This window comes from Natator depressus, chromosome 19, assembly GCF_965152275.1.
Source record: "Natator depressus isolate rNatDep1 chromosome 19, rNatDep2.hap1, whole genome shotgun sequence".
NCBI lineage: Eukaryota > Metazoa > Chordata > Testudines > Cheloniidae > Natator > Natator depressus.
This window is the reverse complement of record NC_134252.1, coordinates 3,008,988-3,026,498: the sequence shown is the minus strand read 5'-3', so window position 1 is coordinate 3,026,498 and position 17,511 is coordinate 3,008,988. Positions and strand designations below refer to the sequence as shown.

Here is a 17,511-nt window from a genome sequence, read left to right as displayed (position 1 = left end):
AGAAGAGCAGTGATCCTAAATTCCAAGAGATTTCCAGCCTCCCAGCCAATTTCCCACAGGATCCTCCATGGGATTTCTGAGTTTAAGCTCAGAGGAGCCCATAAAACTAAACCATTAATAAAAACCGCATTTCCTATCAAAGCTCATTGGCTTGCTGCTGTCCTAGTGCCCAGGACAAGAACACAGTGGTACCAGCAGCAAAGAAAATGCTTTCAATAGAAAGTGGAACAACTGGATTCCATAAAAATGTTCCCCTCCCATTACCAGTGCATTTGATCTGTTAGCTTCACACAGGAGACCTTTGCCCCCAAGCCAGCATGCAGGGAGTAGGAATTTTGATTTATTATTGGGAAATCTGCCAGACATCAAGGTAGGGGCAGTGGGGAAACATGCTTAACCCACACGAAATACTGAATTCAAAGTGTGATTGAAATTACTGTGTTAAGACCAGCTGAGCAGGAAGGTCTATCAAGATACAATTAACGAACTCTCAATTATTCTTTATAGGATAGTAATTAATAATACCACCTAGCTCTACTTGGCCTGCTAAACCCAGGGTTGTGAGTTCAATCCTTGAGGGGGCCATTTAGGGATCTGGGGCAAAAATTGGGGATTGGTCCTGCTTTGAGCAGGGGGTTGGACTAGATGACCTCATGAGGTCCCTTCCAACCCTGATATTCTATGTTACTACGTCTATGATAATTTCCATCCATAGAGCTCAAAGCCGTTTACAATGGTGGTTGTTACCCTGTTTGATGGGCAGGCAAAGGGAGGTAATATACCTACATGGTAATTTGCTTGCAATAACCCACTTGGAGCCAGTTGTGCACCAAATGACTCGTTGCAGAATCAGTTTCCCTAATGCTGCAGATCATTGTTTCTCTGCAATGCTAGTCAAAATACAGCCAAGGCTAGCACCAGACTTTGCAGTCAGACAGCAGGCTCAGGTCAGCAGTGTATAAAATTAGTTACTACATTTCCAAGTATTTGGGCCTGACTCTCCTATTTCCACCAGCACAGCTCCATGGACTCCTGATTTGTACTGGGGTGAGTGAGTGGGGAAATCAGGCTCATCCTCTCTCTGTTTCTAGAGGAAAAGCAAGCTTTGCCAGGCAACGAAAGCTGGGAATGCAGGTTAACATCACTCACGATCCTCCCTGCCCAATGCCACTTGGTAGGAGTAAAGCTGCTCACAAATCTGCTCACAGAAAAACCCTCGGTTATAAGCAGATAAACAAAAAAAAACTTTCTATCTAAATCCAAAGGACACATTTGTTTTTGCCAGGATGTCACCTGCATTCATTTCCTGTGCCGGTGACTCACCCCGATGCATGCCCTGCTCATTTCCTGGGCTCCAGCGAGAAGCCTGCGCAGCATTGCAGCCCACAACCTCTTTCCCCCTTAAGAGCTGTCTGCTGGGGGGGAACCAAGAGCTCAAGTGGTAGCTGTAGGTATCATCCAACTTCCTCCAGGAAAGTGCTGTTCTAGGGAGCTGGGTCCAGCTGCTGTCAGGCTCAATGGGAGATGTCGACAGGAGCAGAATCGAGCCCAATGAAACAGCTTCAGCGGAGCCGGGCAAAGGAGCATCCTGCGGAGGAGCACGTGGAGCTACCCAATGTGGCGCGAGGCTGGCCTCAGCCTGACAGCGGACGTCCAGCACAGCCAGGCTGCTTGGGTCAATGAGGGGACCTGCAGGCTACGTGGGGTCCCTGGGGGCAAATGTACACGTTACACACAGGACAAGAGCCCTTACAGGTGGGGAAGTGAGGCATTAAATGAAGGACATTAAAGGAAGGACATTAAATGAGTTAAATACTTCTGGGCGTGGTTAAGGGCCGCAGACCTGGGCTCTTGGTCTGCCCCATGAGCTGTAGTTCCCAGCTCTGCCACCACACGAGTTGCTGTGTGCATGGCTGATGTCATGCACCGTGCAGACACCCCCCCCATCCCCCAACACATGTATCTTGTGCATTTGTCATGAGCAAACAGCTTAACCCCCCTCCCAGTAATGCTAATCTCTAGCTATTCAAAGCCGCAATCTTATTATCATGCTCCTATTTTCCCCTGCAATCAAATATCTAGTTTCAATCTTTCTTAAAGGGTTCCAGATTCCCAAAGCCCTCGCTTTTCCCATGACTAGCTGGATCACAGCACTGAAATGTAAGAGTTGAACCAAAACCATAACATCTCTTGGTTGCTTTTCTTCCCCCCGTTGAGATCCTATCTCACGGAAACCTAGCCTCCATGACAGACATCGTAAGAATTCCTTACTGAGTGGATCAGCGCTCTGTGCCCCGAGAGACCACATTACATGGCTGCTCACGTGCTGCCTGATGGGGCTTCTGCCAGAGGAGTCTGCAGAGCAGCAAAATAGAACCGGTTTCACATGCCTCACGGCATGCTGGGGGAAAAACAGACCTGGAACTTGTGTAGCTTACGGGGATGAAAGGAGTGTGGGTTTTGACGTGCGCTGGATCCTTACAGGACCAGAGATTTTCAGGAGCTGCATGGTTTTCTGTGGATGTCAGAGCCCAGGGCCAGCTCTTCACTGACAAGGCTGAGACTGGTTTCTTCTCGTTTTGTTGGATTGTCCTTACTATGGTTCCCCTCTGCCAAGCAGCGTTTGCAGCCCCGCAAGTTGGCTTCCCACTGGCAGAGGAATCAGTGATGCGGAGCCAGGGTATTTTCTTAGCGGAGCTTGTTTGTGCCACAGACACCAGTCTTGGGACGGAGGTGGTCACGACTGGCGCTCAGACAATCCCGGTGTTCAGAAATGTCAGGCCTAAAACCTGTGCTGGGCCCCCAGCAAGCAACTCTGCTCTCCAGCTTGGCTAGTTCGCGAGCCACAGCAAAGAGAATCTCGCCAGCTGATGCTTGCTGCAGCTCCGCCCCAACAGACTGTGCCTCACCAAACGCACAGCACCCTGGCATTTCTTCAAAGCCGCCGCTCCCCAGAACACTAAGAGAAAGATCTGTAAGACTCTAACAGCCCCATTTGGTGACTCCCACCATAAGTCTCTACAGTACAGGAGCACTTTGGTACAGGCATGCCACTGCAACGGCTCAAAGCACGCCGAGTAGGCCAGGTTCACCCCTGGTGTAACTCCACCGCTGTCACCATTTACTCCAGAGATGAGTCCAGCCTGGGGTGCCTTCGGCTAGCAAGATGCCTCGGCACACACTTGCTATGTCACCCTCATTTGACTTAGGTATAAGGTACATGGACCCTTTAAAGTCTGTCCTATTTGGGTCTGAAATTACATCGTCTCCTTGCTGGGGCTAAGCCTAACACAAGCAGCGTAGAAGTGACCATAGCCTTCGGGAGCAGCCACCTACATGGCAAGAGACATCTGCCAGGGACAGATACATATTGTTTTTTGGTAAATGGAAACGGGGTTTTTATGCCAAGGCCAGCAGTTCTGTCATCTCTGAAGCCGGCCCTTCCTGCTCAGAGCGCCTGAGAGCAGCCTCTGCTCCCAGCCATCTCACTGAGTTAGCCAGGGACAGATGATTTTGCGAATGATGCCACAGGCAGAAGCAGCCCTGCCACACTGGGGGAAGTAAGGCCTGGCTCAAACCAGGCTTTTCCCAGGGACTGACGGCAGATCAGAGTTTCCAACGCACTGGACTTCAGTTCAAACAAATAGCAGATCCAAAAGCCTCCCAGCCCCTCACCTGCTGCACCGAGCCCAGAAATCTAAATAACCCAGCAACGGTAAAGCTTGGAAACAGCAGGTGTGGATTCCTTTCTGTGACTATTCACCATTTCAAAGAACCAGCGTTGTCCCCAAACAGGAGTTGTACATCTACACTGCACTAAAACACGTGGCTTGGGCTTGCGGGGCTATACAATTCTAGCGTAGACATTCAGGCTCCAGCCGGAGCCTGGACTCTGAGCCCTCAAAAAGGGGGTGGTCTCCAAACCCGGGCTCCCGCCCGAGCATCTACACTGCTAGTTTCAGCCCTGCAGCTCGAGCCCCAGGATCCCCAGTCAATTGACCCAGGCTCTGAGTCTCAATGCCACGGGATTTTTACGCAGTGTAGACGTACCCGTGTAGTTCCTATGAAAGACTAGAAACAGCATCTTGCACATGTACGGGAGAGCTGGGATATTCTTCCAGTGACAGCAGTGGCTGGAACAGGAATAGATTTGGGAGCATCTGGTTTTATGCAGCTGTTTTGCCTTCAGTCCTATTTATCACAAAGCCTTTTGAGAAAGGAGAGAGAAAAAAGGCACGTCACTACCATGCACTGCTCAGGCATGGCTCCACTCCTTAAGCTGGAAGTCAAAGCCTGGCCCATCTGATCCACCTGCCAAATTCACAGGGATGCCTCCAGCCAGGGCTCAGTCTTCCTGCACTTTCTAATGCCAGTGGTGGACGTGGTGCTTTGTCCCTTGATCCATCCTCTCGCTGCCGATTACAAGAGTGCTCTCTTGCTGTCTATATGTAAAAAGGGCAGCTTGTGCGTAAGCTAGAGGTAGATCCATTGCAGAGTTCCTGAACATTTATAGGAGCAATGCAACCTCTTGTGCACTACAAATGGCTTCCTCTCCGCAGCTCTTTCCATCCGCTGTTAACACCGCCTTCCTGTTTGCAGTCTTCAGGTCAAATTCACCCCAGTGTAACCCCGGAGAAGCCGGGGGAAGTTACAGCTGAAAGTGCAGTTGCACCAAAGCTAGCAACAGAGCCAGGCATCTACCTGTGAGGATTTTCTGACATGATATCCATGAGCTGTCTTTCTAATATCCCTACCGCTGCAGCTGCTGGAATGACAAAGCCTGAAGAATCTCCTTCCAAATTCCAGCAAGGACTGGACTGCTCAGTGCCCTGTTCAAAGCCAGATGGTCTGGGCTAGGTATCTGCCTAGCCTGCCCCATGTCAGCCACCAAATAAGAGTTCTGTTTTGTCCTTAGCATGTGCTGCAAGAGGCAATCTTTGCATGCTATCCCCAACACGGTGAGCCTGCGTTTCATACTGTGGGGCACTCAGCCCCCAAACTCATTCTTTCCTATTAAGTCTCTGGCGAGGCACAAAAGAGGCAATTAAAGTCTCACTTGGATCCCTTGCCAACTGCATTCCCTGCTCCCACCCTCAACAATTAGTAACAATCCAGAGGAATTAAGGGTTTTAAGAGGTCCCATTTGGGGATAGTTTTATGTGGATGAACTTTAACTCAAAGCTTGCTTCTGCGCTTTAAAGGCAGAGCTGAAAAGCCACCTGGCTTGGCACAGCCCTGCACTCCTCATTCACCCCTCGCTGACCCTGCCCTTGCGAGCTGGTGGGGCAGCCATTGCAGAGAGGAAGGGGGGCGGAGACACCCAGCAGGCCTTACTGGTAGTACATGAATCTGCAAAGAGGAACAAACATCTAGAGTGGGGAGGGGAGACATTGCAGGGACGCTGATGGCCCTTGGGAAAGGTTTGCAACGTCTCTCTCAGATATTTGCAGTCGGCTCCCACCTCCCACTGCTCATCCCCTACCCAGGATCATCCATCTGCTGGCACCACCCCAGTCATTGCTAAAGGTTACAGTACAGCGGCTGCACAGGGTTCCCCACTCCTCTGCGTGTCACATGCTGCGGCCATATGGAGTGCCTGGGAGGAAGTGGGAATACAGCCCAGTGTTCTCTGACCCACAGCCACAGGCCCTACTGCTTGACTTTAAAAGGGTTTATGTCAGGATGGGAGGGCCCTTTAAAGGAGCTGGACTGAGTCCCATTAGCTGCTCCCTGGTGCTGGGTTTGAGGCCAGGGCTCAGGTGAGAGCCTGCAGGCCGTCTAGTCCTTAGGCCCAAAGCAGCTCACTTGGGAGAGACCCCTGCAGGGAGCAGGTGAGTCAGGTAGAAGCACCTGGAAAGGGGCCAGGCAGCAGGACCTAGCTTCTCTGGTTAACTCATGTTGGACTCTTGGTTTCACCAAGTACTGAAAGAAGGGGCTGAAATTCTGTGGCTGCTCTGAGCTTTATTTGATGCCGTCGGATTACAAGTTGGCCCACAAGGCATATGATGCATCTGACTAGAGGGCAATAATCGCACCCAAGGGAGTGGGTTTCGCGCTCTGCCATTCTGTGCAGGACAGGGCCACAGTGCTGTGACCCTTTTGGGGGAGGACAGACGGACACATGTGCAGATGGGTACATTTCTTATAAGACAGGCTGCATCCAGGCAAGGGAAGGGGACCACACACTGGTCAGCGCTTTACAAGTTGGTCAACATCATCACAGGCTGTGCCCAGTAGGAGAGACCATGGCGTTGGTCTCCCTCTAGGGACGAGCCCACATGGGAAGTTAACTGGTCAGCGGGATGCCGGGCCAGCATGCAGCTATGGCTTGTTACAATGTAGCCATCATTGCAGCTTGCAACATTATCTCCCAGAGCGGAACTGGGGGTGCTTTCCTCACTTTTCCGAATGGCGCCCCCACCCGATATCCGACCGGAACGAAGGAACATCGGACAAATGGCAGATGCTTAGATCATTTCAAAAGTGGAATCTTAAAAACAAGATAAACCAAGATGCTGAACAATCTACTGTAGGAACAATCTGGCAGTGGCTGGGCATCTCCACTATTATTAATCCTTTGATAATAAAGTAACAGGGAAACTAATCTAGGAAACAAAAGGCTGCTTGGACACTCACACTGGTCATGGGGACATCTGCTGCTCTGCATGGTGGTGAGCTGAGCCCCCTGTGCTAAGCCCCTGGAGCTGGTCAAAGCAAAGAATGTGGTTTGCAAAATGTTTCATTTTTTCCTGCACATTTCAGAAAGCAACTTTTTTTGGTTTATTTGTAATTTTAAAAACAACTTTTACCAAATTTTCACTGTTGACCCTTTTTGTTTTTCCTTTGGCTCTTTCCCCCACTCCCCTTTTTCCTTCACCCCTTTGTCATGGTTCAGTTTGAAGAATACAGACACACAAAACCACAGACACACACCTACACCCACCCACACCACAACCCAGAACATTTGTTTAAAAAAAACCAAACAAAAAAAAAAAAACCAGAAATTTTCACCAAACAAATTGATTTCTCCAAACGAAATTAGCGTGAAGAACATGGAGTGGTTCCCCGGTACGGGGTGGGAGAGAGGTGAGACGTCCTTGGGTCAGTGAAGCTGGAACGGTTTGAAGTGATGACAACCCTCCTGTTAATATGGGTTAATATGTCTAGCGGGACAAATAGTCCAGAAATCAATCATGCTTCCCCACTCTGGCCATGAGGGCTGGTGGCTCAGACCCAGGAGTCCCAGGTTCTGTCCCGACACTCTGCCCCAGAAGGCTGCATGACCCGGCTAAGTCATTTCATCTCCTTGTGTTTAGTTATGCTGGTAAGCTCCTTGGAGCAGAGAGGCCCTGATCTCAGCTAGGGGGCTCTCGTGACTGTAATACAAAGCTCAGCACTGCAGGGTTCACAATCCTGTCTAGGCAGGCACTCTCACACCCTCCCGGTATCTGAGCCTCACAAATCCCTCTTTGCATTGCAGCTGTGGAGTGGAGGCACAGCAAGGGGAGGGGAGTTGTCCAAGGTCACACAGGGAGTCAGTGGCAGAGCTGAAATTTGAACCGAGATATCCTGACTCCCAGCCCGATGCCATAAGCTGAAGAGCTATAGAAAGCCTTGTCCTCATTCATAGACCAGGGGTTGGGTGTGTGAAGGGTAAATAGCTTTCTCAGCTTGAAGGGTGTATGCGTGGGATCCCCCACTTCAGCCAGAGAAGAGCAGTTAATTATTTAATTTATTCAATTTGTAAAGATCGAAGCCCATTGCTTAAGCCCTTGGGGTCAGGGTTAATGAAACAAAAGGCGCAGATCACTTCTAAAACAGGGTGTCTGAAACAAATGCTCAGGGGGAAAGGACACAGGGCTGGATAAGCAGGGTAAGAGGCTGCTAGGTCAGGACCGGAGGGCAGATGAACCACGCTGCACCTTGCCCCACATCAGCAGAGCCTGCAATTCATTGCAAACTTGGAACCAAACCCCTGCACTGGCGCTTGCGGCATCAGCCAGCGCTCAACGCCCTGTTGGCCCAAGCCAAAATCCAGGCGAGAGGAGCCTTTCCATTGACTGCAAAGGGCTGCGGGGCCTGATGTGGCCAGGTGTTCTGCTCTCTGATTTCGAAGGGATTACCTTGGTGGAGGAATTCAGTGCCCATCCAGCTCAGATCCTGACCCAGAACCAGGAGCAGAGTGGGCTCAGTGCTTTCCCCACTACTGGGGTTCAGAAGTCTTATGGGGCAAGGTGCCTGTACTCACTTATGGCAGGTTTCAGAGTAGCAGCCGTGTTAGTCTGTATTCGCAAAAACAAAAGGAGGACTTGTGGCACCTTAGAGACTAACCAATTTATTTGAGCATAAGTTTTCGTGAGCTACAGCTCACTTCATTGGATGCATTCAGTGAGCTGTAGCTCACGAAAGCTTATGCTCAAATAAATTGGTTAGTCTCTAAGGTGCCACAAGTCCTTTTCTTTTCACTTATGGCAGGCTCCGAGCTGTTCGGAATCTCTGCCCAGGGAGCAAAGGGCTCGTTCATCTATCACTCCGTGTGGAATTAGGCAACCTACTGGAACGCTGGCCAGAGAGCAGAATGATTAACCTCTTGTGAGCAGCCCAGAAAACTCAACAAACAAATATATTTCAAGAGCTGATGGGAACTGGCAAAGTTGCAGAACCAAAATATCTTTAAAACTTGAGAAAAATCACGCAGGTGGGAGGAAGCAATAATTCACGGGGAAGTATGAAAATGACTTATTTGATATTGGGAATGCTGCTCCATGGGCATGGCAGGACTTACATAAGGAGCAGCAGAGACACCCAAGTATCCGGATCCTACTCAGGCTGTTTTTTCACCATGGGGACCCCACCATTACTCCTGATTTACACCAGTGTAATTGAAAGCAGAATCAGCCACGGAGACAGACACGACACATTCACTCTTCTGTGTTCTAGGAAACAGCAAATATTTGGAGCCACTGGCTCTTGCCTCACATGGTTGAAACCACATTGCTATGGCTGCAGATGCTGCATTGTTGTCGTTGACTGAAATTTATGAGGCTTAATATGTGGCAGTGGGGGGATGAGGGAAAAAATTCAATCAATTCATCCTATTTTTCTAGAGGAATAAACATTAAAAAGATACTACCAAAAAAAAGTCTTGTCGAGTGCAGTTTTAGTAATGAATGTGACAAGGCAGGATGTTTTATTAATATACTGCTTTTAATCCTGAATAAACTATAGATATAGACAGAGAAATATATGGTATCGCTGAAATGCAACCACCTCTAGGATAGAACACAGCAGACCATTTGTACACATGACAGAGGAAAAGGGAAAACTGACCAATGATAGTGGGCAAACTTTCCATAATGCGCTTTCATTGTGCATGTCCAATTCTGTGCCAGCAAATGTTTAATATTTGGATGCCTATCTGCTTTGCAGTTGCAAAGGTTTCTTATGCTTGCCGATCAGAGAGGCAGACATTCCAACAATTGTTCCCACCCTTGATTCCAGGCACTGGCATAAAAGTGAGGGCCAGATTTTCAAAGCCACCTATACTGTCTGTACAAGGCAGACAGGACCCAGCTTTAAAGCAGGTGATCTTGTGTTTAAGGCACTGACCTGCAATGGAAAAGATCAAGGATCTATCCCCAGGTCTCCTATAGCCTCCTTGTGTGAACTTTCATCTCCCCATCTGTAAAATGGGGAAAACAATACTTCCTATTTAGACTGAGCTCTCTGGGGTAGGGACTGTCTCTCGTGTGTGTGTACAAGGTTTTGCACACTGAGCCCTGATCCCAGTATTGTAACACAAATGAATAATAGAGTCCTGCCCGATAATTTCAGCAAACTGCAGGGAACTCACCAAAGAGGGCTGGACTGGGCATGTCAGGGTTAGATCCCAGCAGGCCTTGGCCTTCCAAACCTGAAGACTAATCCATCCCCTTTGATGGATCAGAAAGGATGAGCAATTAAAGCAAGGGAGGGAGATTGCTTTGCATTAAAAACCCTTGTGTGGCAAGCACATTAACCACATCATCCTTTGAGCCCCAGAGCCCATTGTGGAGAGATCTCTCTTTGCAGACCACAAGCTTCTCCCACCTCCTTTACAGCAAGCACGTGAAATGCTACGATGCAGAAGGCCAGGCACAGGAAAATGCCAACCCTCACTGGAATTTGGCTGGGTTTGTTTTTGGCCTGGTTAAGAAAAAAGTCAGATGAGCCCATGCAGCTATTGCGCCCCTCTCCCCCCCCCAAAAAAGTCCCATTAACTTATTTCAAGTGGCATCCAAGCTGGCAAGCTAGAGACAGCACAAAAGTCTGGCAGACAGAAGGGAAGGTCCAGGATCCAACCCCACATTTATCATTCGTCAGCAGGGGGGCATCCTCAGTCTCCTGGCAATAAGCACCCTGCAGCCTCTCAAGCCATCTCCTCCACAGGACGTCTGGCTCCAATGTGGCAATATGGACCCTCTGAGGCCAAGATCAGGGCTCCATCATGCTTGGAACAGCACAGTCCCATAGCAAAAGACTATCCATCACCCATAGTGACGTGGGCAGCAGATCAAAGGGGAGAGTTACTAGATTTGGGTGAATACCTCATAACCGTGTCCCTCCACCGCTGCTCCACTGAAACCGTGAATTCCCTTCGGCTGCTCCTGACAATATTCAGAGACAGTCAGCAAGATCACTGATGGGAAAGTTCATGCAGCGCAGGTGTTAAACTCCGTGAATACAGTTCTGTCAATGCCCTCAAGCCTGACCCGCAGTCCACCTGCTAATCCAATGCTGGGCTCCTCAATCCCAGCCAGTCTCCTTAGGTCCAACAACAGGCTTAAATTTCTGACCGGCCTCCCTCCCTTTCCTCTTTAAAGGGCAGGTTTTGAATCGGTTCCAAAGAACAAAACACAACGAATGGCAAGAGCACAACTGACTCCTCCAAACCTCTCCCACACAGACAAAACGGAGACTCAGCAGGTTGGATTTCAGGCCTGAGGAGAATTTCATGAGTGGGGTCTAAACACCTGAGAACCAGGGCGTCTGCTGGAAGGTGCGAGGCCACATCAACTCATCACCACTGGCATTCACTGAGCAGCTTGGACGATGCCCTCTTGGGATTTCCAAGTCCATAATGAACTGTCCGAGCATTGCAGGCTGAGTGGGCCTGGAGGATGGGGTCAGGTTAGAGGAGGGACCTAGTTTGCGTGACACCAGGGGCTCAGGCCTGCAAGCTCGTGACTAAGCTGCTACCCGCCTCTCCCCCCAGGCCTCTCAGCACATAGCACTGGGCTTTGTGCACGCTCAGTACCAATCTCTTTCCTCCCACTCTGCCCTTTGCCGCCCCTCCTAAGGAAACGCGAGAGGCGTCTGTTTCTCAGCATGAAGCTCTTGCCCACAAAACAGCACCAAGTGCAGCATCACTCGTTCCCACAATTTATGAGCCTGGTTATTAGAGCAAATTTGTCAAGCAGTTAATGTCAAGCCCTTAAGTTGAAGGGTCTGGATACAGGGAGATTCTGGAATGACTTATTATCCCCCTACGCTCGCCGCTCTTGGCTCCAGCACAGTCTCTCTTATTAGTGAGCTTCTTTTGTTGGCATGACATGCAACCGGCCCCTCCCGCTGTCTGAGCCTTTCCATTCCCAATGCCAGTTTTTCAAGGCCCATGTCCTCAGGGGATGCCCCCAGCCTGGCTCTGCTCACTGACCATCTATACCAACGTCCAGGCTCTTTGCCCTGCAGATGATGGCAGGAGATGGGGCCAGGTCCCTGTTGTGATTTCTCCCCTGCTCCATGGAGAAGACTTTGGCCCTAGAGCCTACAGGAGAGCCCAGCTACCGCACAGGCAAATGGGAGGGATTCTGCACCTGAGCTGCTCAGTCCATTCTCAACTGCCTGGTTGCCATCTAGCTAGGATGAAGCGCACCCTGTCGCCCATACCAGCAGCTCAAAGCAGGTCTCTACCCTGTTCCCAGCAGGTGAGTAGCACTGCAGGATCCCTGGGCTTTTGACCAGATGGCTCAGGCCAAACCCCTCCAAACCCTGTACCCCTTGCTCTTTCCAAGCCCTCAGTTACAGGATGCTGAAGGAGGCAGGGGCTTGGCCATTGAACGCTGAAGAGCTGTGGGGTTTTAGCTAGGGATTCCTTCACCTCCAGGTTCCTGGTTCAAATCCCACCTAAGTCTGCTGGGAGAGTGGCTGCATCAGAGGCATCAGTCCATGGCTATGTGCTGTAGCCAACAGAGTAAAAAGAGGATCATGTAGGAATTCCCTATTGAATCAGGGCAGGATCCATCTCGCCCAGTCTTCTTGTCTTCAGCAGAGGCCATCACCAGCTGCTTCAGAGCAAGGTGCAAGAACCCTGCAGTTTCGGGAGAACCTGCTCCTCAGGGAAGTTTCCTCCTGACCCCAGGTCGGTAGCCGTTAGCTTGTGCCCTGAGGATTTAGCTCCCTTCTAAAAGTTATTTACTAAGAGTTTTGCTATAACAAATGGGAACTTTGTTCACCACCAAAATGTTCCAACCTTTGTTCGGAGTCCTGCCCTTGGTGCCATTTGGTGGCAGTGAGTTTCACAGCCCAATTGTACCTTTGTGATGCACTCTCCAGTGCGGTCAACCTAGCACAACATTGACCTTCACAATCTGGATGTGAAGAGCCTAGATTCCGGATGCTCCTTACAGTAACAAACTAGTATGGAGCCATCTTTTTTCTGAAGAGGGAAGGATATTTTTAAAATCCTCACACTTTAATTCTTCTCTGAGCTCACTTCTTATTGCCCCCCGCCCCCAATTCCTAGCCCCCTTTGTACCGACTCTCCTTTTAGCAACAAGAGTGAACCATTGACTTCACCCCACTTTTGTTTCTTGGCCTCCGTCTGGAGATTGTGAGCCTATGAGGAAAGCTAATGGCTCCACCGGGGATTGAACCCATGGCTTCCTGGCAGCTGCTTGGCTGAAAAGAAGCTGAACATTGAGCAATGGTACTAGCCCATCCCCCTTTAATGAGCTGGGCCAGAGCTGCGGTGAAAGTAAGATGTCCTGCCAGTGAGCTCTGGGAGCATGGGGAGGTGGTTTATAAAGATAAAAAAAGGAATTCTTTCCTCCAAGCGCCGCTCTCTGGATAGGGCCTTTGCTTTGCACTTTCCTCTGCAGCAGATAGCTCAACTCCTGGCACTGCTGCAGGGGCACTGGGTTTCATTCACACACACTGGAGATTAGAAGGTCTCTCCCCTCTAGGCAGGAATCCAGTGTTAATTTTTTTTCTGGAGAGCCCGAGCTGGCTCTCTTTTCGGCCCCTCGGCGTGCATTGCAGCTGGGGTGGGACGCTGCTCTGGGAAGCTGGAGGATTTCGAAGGGCAGAGCACGGAGCTCTTTTACTGAAACTCAGAGGAACTTGGGCAGCTACTTCGACAAGTGCCTTTGAAAAATCTTGGCCCCGGGCCCGATGTCCACCTCCCCTTTCTCCTGCAGGCGTCGTTCCCCATGGCGTTCCTTCCTCCCGTCTGTTGAGAACGTGGCCTCGAGGTAGCTAGGCCCTTTTTGTAGTCCACACAGAGGATGGCTTCCCGGAGTGAGCCATCATCCTAGCTGGATGTGTTATTGCTCCACGTGGTGGGATCTTGGCATAAGCTGTCTTCTGGCTGGACAGCTCTTGGGATGGGTTCCTGGTGCATGGGTGTCTTCTAGTTCCAGGGCTTCCCCGGCAATGGATCTGCTCCCCAAGTCATGGTGTTGTTCCTTGGAAGGGGGTGCCTTTAGACACCCCCAACTCATCCAGTGCCTCAAGCAGCTCTCACAGTCTCTTCTCCACCTCTTGGAAGAGAAGAGTTTCAAGGCCCCCTTCCCTCCACCCCTACACCTCCCGGGTGACAGCACTATGCACACAGCTTTCTGCGGAGGCCCCCATGGCTGGTCACGGGCACAGGCCAATCAATGCCTTTGCTCCATCCTCCCCAGCACTGGATGCACATGCTGGGTAGCAGCAACGGGGGAGGGATTTGAAACCGTAGGGCAACCCCTCCTTCCACACCCAGCACTGAGGCGGCTGCTACAAACATTTTGGAGATCGGAGCGTTGGCTGGGAGACTAGGCTGTTTCTGGAACATTTAGCACCACCGGGAGAAATGTCCGACGCTTCTCTCGACCTCCCAGCCCAGCCGCTGGCTTTTATTTTTAAACTCACTGGCTCTTGCCCAGCTACGACAGGCAGGAAAAACCCCAAGCAAGCCAATAAAAGCAGAGTAGGCAGCATCCCTGCAAGGTGGGAGGTAAGGCAGAGCAGGTCTAAGGTGTGCCAGTAGACTCTGGAGCCCTGGGCTCAAACCCAGCTAAGGCCTGTCTATGCAACAGAGACAGCCATGCTTTTGCAAACAGGTTCTGAGAGCCAGTTGCAAGGAACACGACCAAGCTGTGTCCATACACAGAAAGGAGCAGCTGCGTTTGTGCACCCATGTGGTGTTGGTACCGGTGTATTGTGGAAAAACCTGGGCCGCTATCCCATAATCCTCAGGAAGGAACCGAGCACCCAAAAACCATGCACATAGAGCAGGACCAGGAGCAGCGCTCCAGGGATGCCTGCCCCAGCCCACATGATGTTAATGGGAGTCTTCTGGCTGATTTCCACGGTCCCAGGGAAAGCGGCGCAGCCTCTGAGCCCTCCGCAGAGCAGCTCAAGGCAGATGGGGGTGAAGCTTTTCTTATCTGAATTCCGTTAGGATGGGAAGCTCTTTGGGGGCAGGAGCAGGATCCTGGCAGCGTCCCACCCAGAGCACAATAGCACTCCAACAACAAAGCCAATATATTCAGATATTGCACCCAGGCACGAGGCAGCGAAGTTACGTTGGCAGCACTCTGCCTGGGACAATTACAGACACGCTACAGACAGAACAAGCTACACTCGCTCTACGGTATGTCAGTCTCTCACTCACACCCCCACCCCAAGCTGGTTTGTACTCGGCCTGGCTCAGCTGCATCTCTGCTGCCCCTACCCAGGCTACCGTGGCTGCACGGCTATTTTATACTCATGCTAGCTCCAGGAGACTGAGCAGGTGTCCATGAGCAGGGGAATCATGCCCCTAGTTCGTTGTGTAGATGTAGCCGCCCACCCACTAACGAAGTAGTGGGGTCCAGTGTCCAGGACAGGGACTCAGGAGACCGGGTTTCTATTCACCGACCTGCTGGGTGACCATGGGCAGGCCCTTCTCCATGCCTCAGTTTCCCCATCTGTAAAGCAGAGATGAGGATACTGACCTGCTTTGCAAAGAGGGATGAAGAGTGATACCTCCACCTAGTTCTTCTCTTCCTTGGGCCAACCGGTCTCTGCGCCTCCTCATCTGTAAGGGGGATGATCACAAGCCCTAGAGCGCTTGCCATCAGGAGATCTCAGAACGCTTTACAAAGGTCAGCCTCAGTATTGTTATTAACAGCACTTCCCTGCTTCAGTGGGGATTGGGAGGACAAATACATTGAAGACTGTGGGGCTTGGACTGTGGAAGCAGAGCTAGGGGAGAGGATCATCTGCCACGTCCTTCTTCAGCACCTAGACTGAGCCTGCTGCAGAACTGAGCTCCAGATCCAGGCCTCCGAACACCCTGCAGTTCAGACCGGGGTTTTGGTCCCACTCAGGGTGACAATAGAGGCCATTTCATAACCCAAATCCAGCCTCAGAGTCTGACGCACCCTGCAAAGTTCAGGGTGGTGTTGGGATGCGGGGGTTGTTCCAGGGCCGGGCCAATCTCCAGAGCGGGCCTGCAGCTGCAGGAAAGGGCTCTCCCTCTCTCTGCTGCAGGCAGGATACGCTGGGAGAATTCTCCTTGCTCCAACTCGTGGTGTAGCCATTGGGCTATTTTCAGCATCTTGCCTGGGACTGGGGTGTGCCTGAGAATTAATCAAACCCTGCACTTTCTCCCCGTTACACTGCCTTTCCCAACTCAGACTAAACCCAGACGATGTCCTGTCAGTGCAGACACCAGCCAGTTGCCCCTGCAGTGGGTGGGTGGGTGGGTTGAGGGGAGCCAGTGCTGCGCCCCCCTCCCCCGAGCTCAATTACAATGCTAATCTGGGGGCTGAGGTGATTGGAGCCAATGAGTGCACAAAGGCACGGTGAGCTCCAGCCCCAGTAACTTTCAGGGATTTGTTTAACCAGGTCCGTTTGCTGGGTAGTTCTTGGAATAACAAATTGTATCATCCAAAAAAACCCCAAACCACAAAAGGGAACTGGCGTGCAGCCTGCTCAAAGGCTGCTTGTCTGGAGGCCCCCAGCACCCCCAATCTCCCTCAGCAAATTCAATTTAACAAAGGCAAACAGCACACTCAGCCCTGCTCTCTCACCCGGCCGCAGACCGAAGGCTGGCCAGGGCTTCACATGATACCTTGGGCTGGTAAACCGTGTCTTGAGCCAGGGCATCCCTGTGAGACAAAGCACACACGGCTGCCGGGGCCGCTGCTGCTGGGTCAGCACCATGTCTGGAACGGACTGAAGGATGGTGTTAAGCTCAGGAGCTGGCTGTGCTTGTCCAGCAGACTGCTGAGTGGAGAGGATGATCTACATGGTAGTTATTTGCAGCCTGTTGGTTTAAAATGAAATTACTGGGCGAGGGTCAATGGGGCTGTGCTGATCTATGCCAGCAGGCCCACTGGGTCAGACCCCTTGATTTACCTGCCATTGCTGATTCTTGTTCTGTTCACAGCATACACCCAGAGAACTTAGATCAAAACCAGCAAATACTCTTGCTGGAAGGGTGCAGTGTAACAATACTTCCAGTCAGACTCCACAACAATCACACATGGTGACCAAAACCAGAGAGAGACAAAGCAGGCTGCTCCCCTGGGGCTGTCCACCTCAAACCTCCAGTTTTCAGCAATTGTGTGCAAAAAAAGTAGCCCCAAAATCACTATGGTTGGCAACACCACTGCTTCCACACTCTCCTGCCGCCCCGCCCGCCCACAGAATAGTCTCGCCAGCCCCCAGCAGAAGAAACCCCCTTGAGGTTAGGCAGGTGGGGATACACACAGAGGCTGCTGTCCCCTTCTCCCCCCATGCCCATGGCTACAGCATCCCTGTTCCCCTCCCCACCACCACCCCACACTAACTGAAAGCAAACCAGGATCATGGCAGGGGCTGCAGGCAGGCCCCCCCTCCCCAGCTCTGCCCAGTGAGGCTGCCCATCCTTACCATTGGCTGTGGAAAACAGGCCTCACGACGCAGGCTTGCTCACCGTTCTGGTGCCAGCTAATGCTGAGCTACCTTTGTACATAGTCCCGAGCACGGCCGTGCACCAGTGCAAAGCATGGCCCTGCTGGCTTTCCTTCAGGGCCTTATGGGGGTGTGTGAAGCCCCTTATTTCACTAGTCCCGGGGTCCCTGCATTGTTATTTAGTCACACCATGGTAACCACTTGAGAGCCCAGTTAGAAAGGGGGGGCCCCATTGCACTGGGCCCACAGGCGCTTATGGTTTAGGATCCGCTCCTTGCAGTTCAGACAGTCTCTGCCTTCCCTGGGAGGGGGACCAGGGCTACTGCTGAC

At 51.3% G+C, this 17,511-nt stretch overlaps 1 protein-coding gene across 2 annotated transcripts in view; it reads right to left on the bottom strand.

The window, feature by feature from the left end:
- COL8A2 (collagen type VIII alpha 2 chain) overlaps positions 1-17,511 on the bottom strand; it is a 138,524-nt gene that overhangs the window by 95,039 nt on the left and 25,974 nt on the right. Inside the window, exon 1 of one of the 2 annotated variants that reach the window (XM_074934684.1) lies at positions 4,051-4,109. The exons of the other annotated variant lie outside the window; for it this stretch is intronic. Coding sequence (XP_074790785.1) covers positions 4,051-4,093 — 43 coding nt within the window. The 5' untranslated portion in view covers positions 4,094-4,109. Of the gene's footprint in view, positions 1-4,050; positions 4,110-17,511 lie in introns of those variants that run through there. 2 annotated transcript variants of the gene reach the window in all.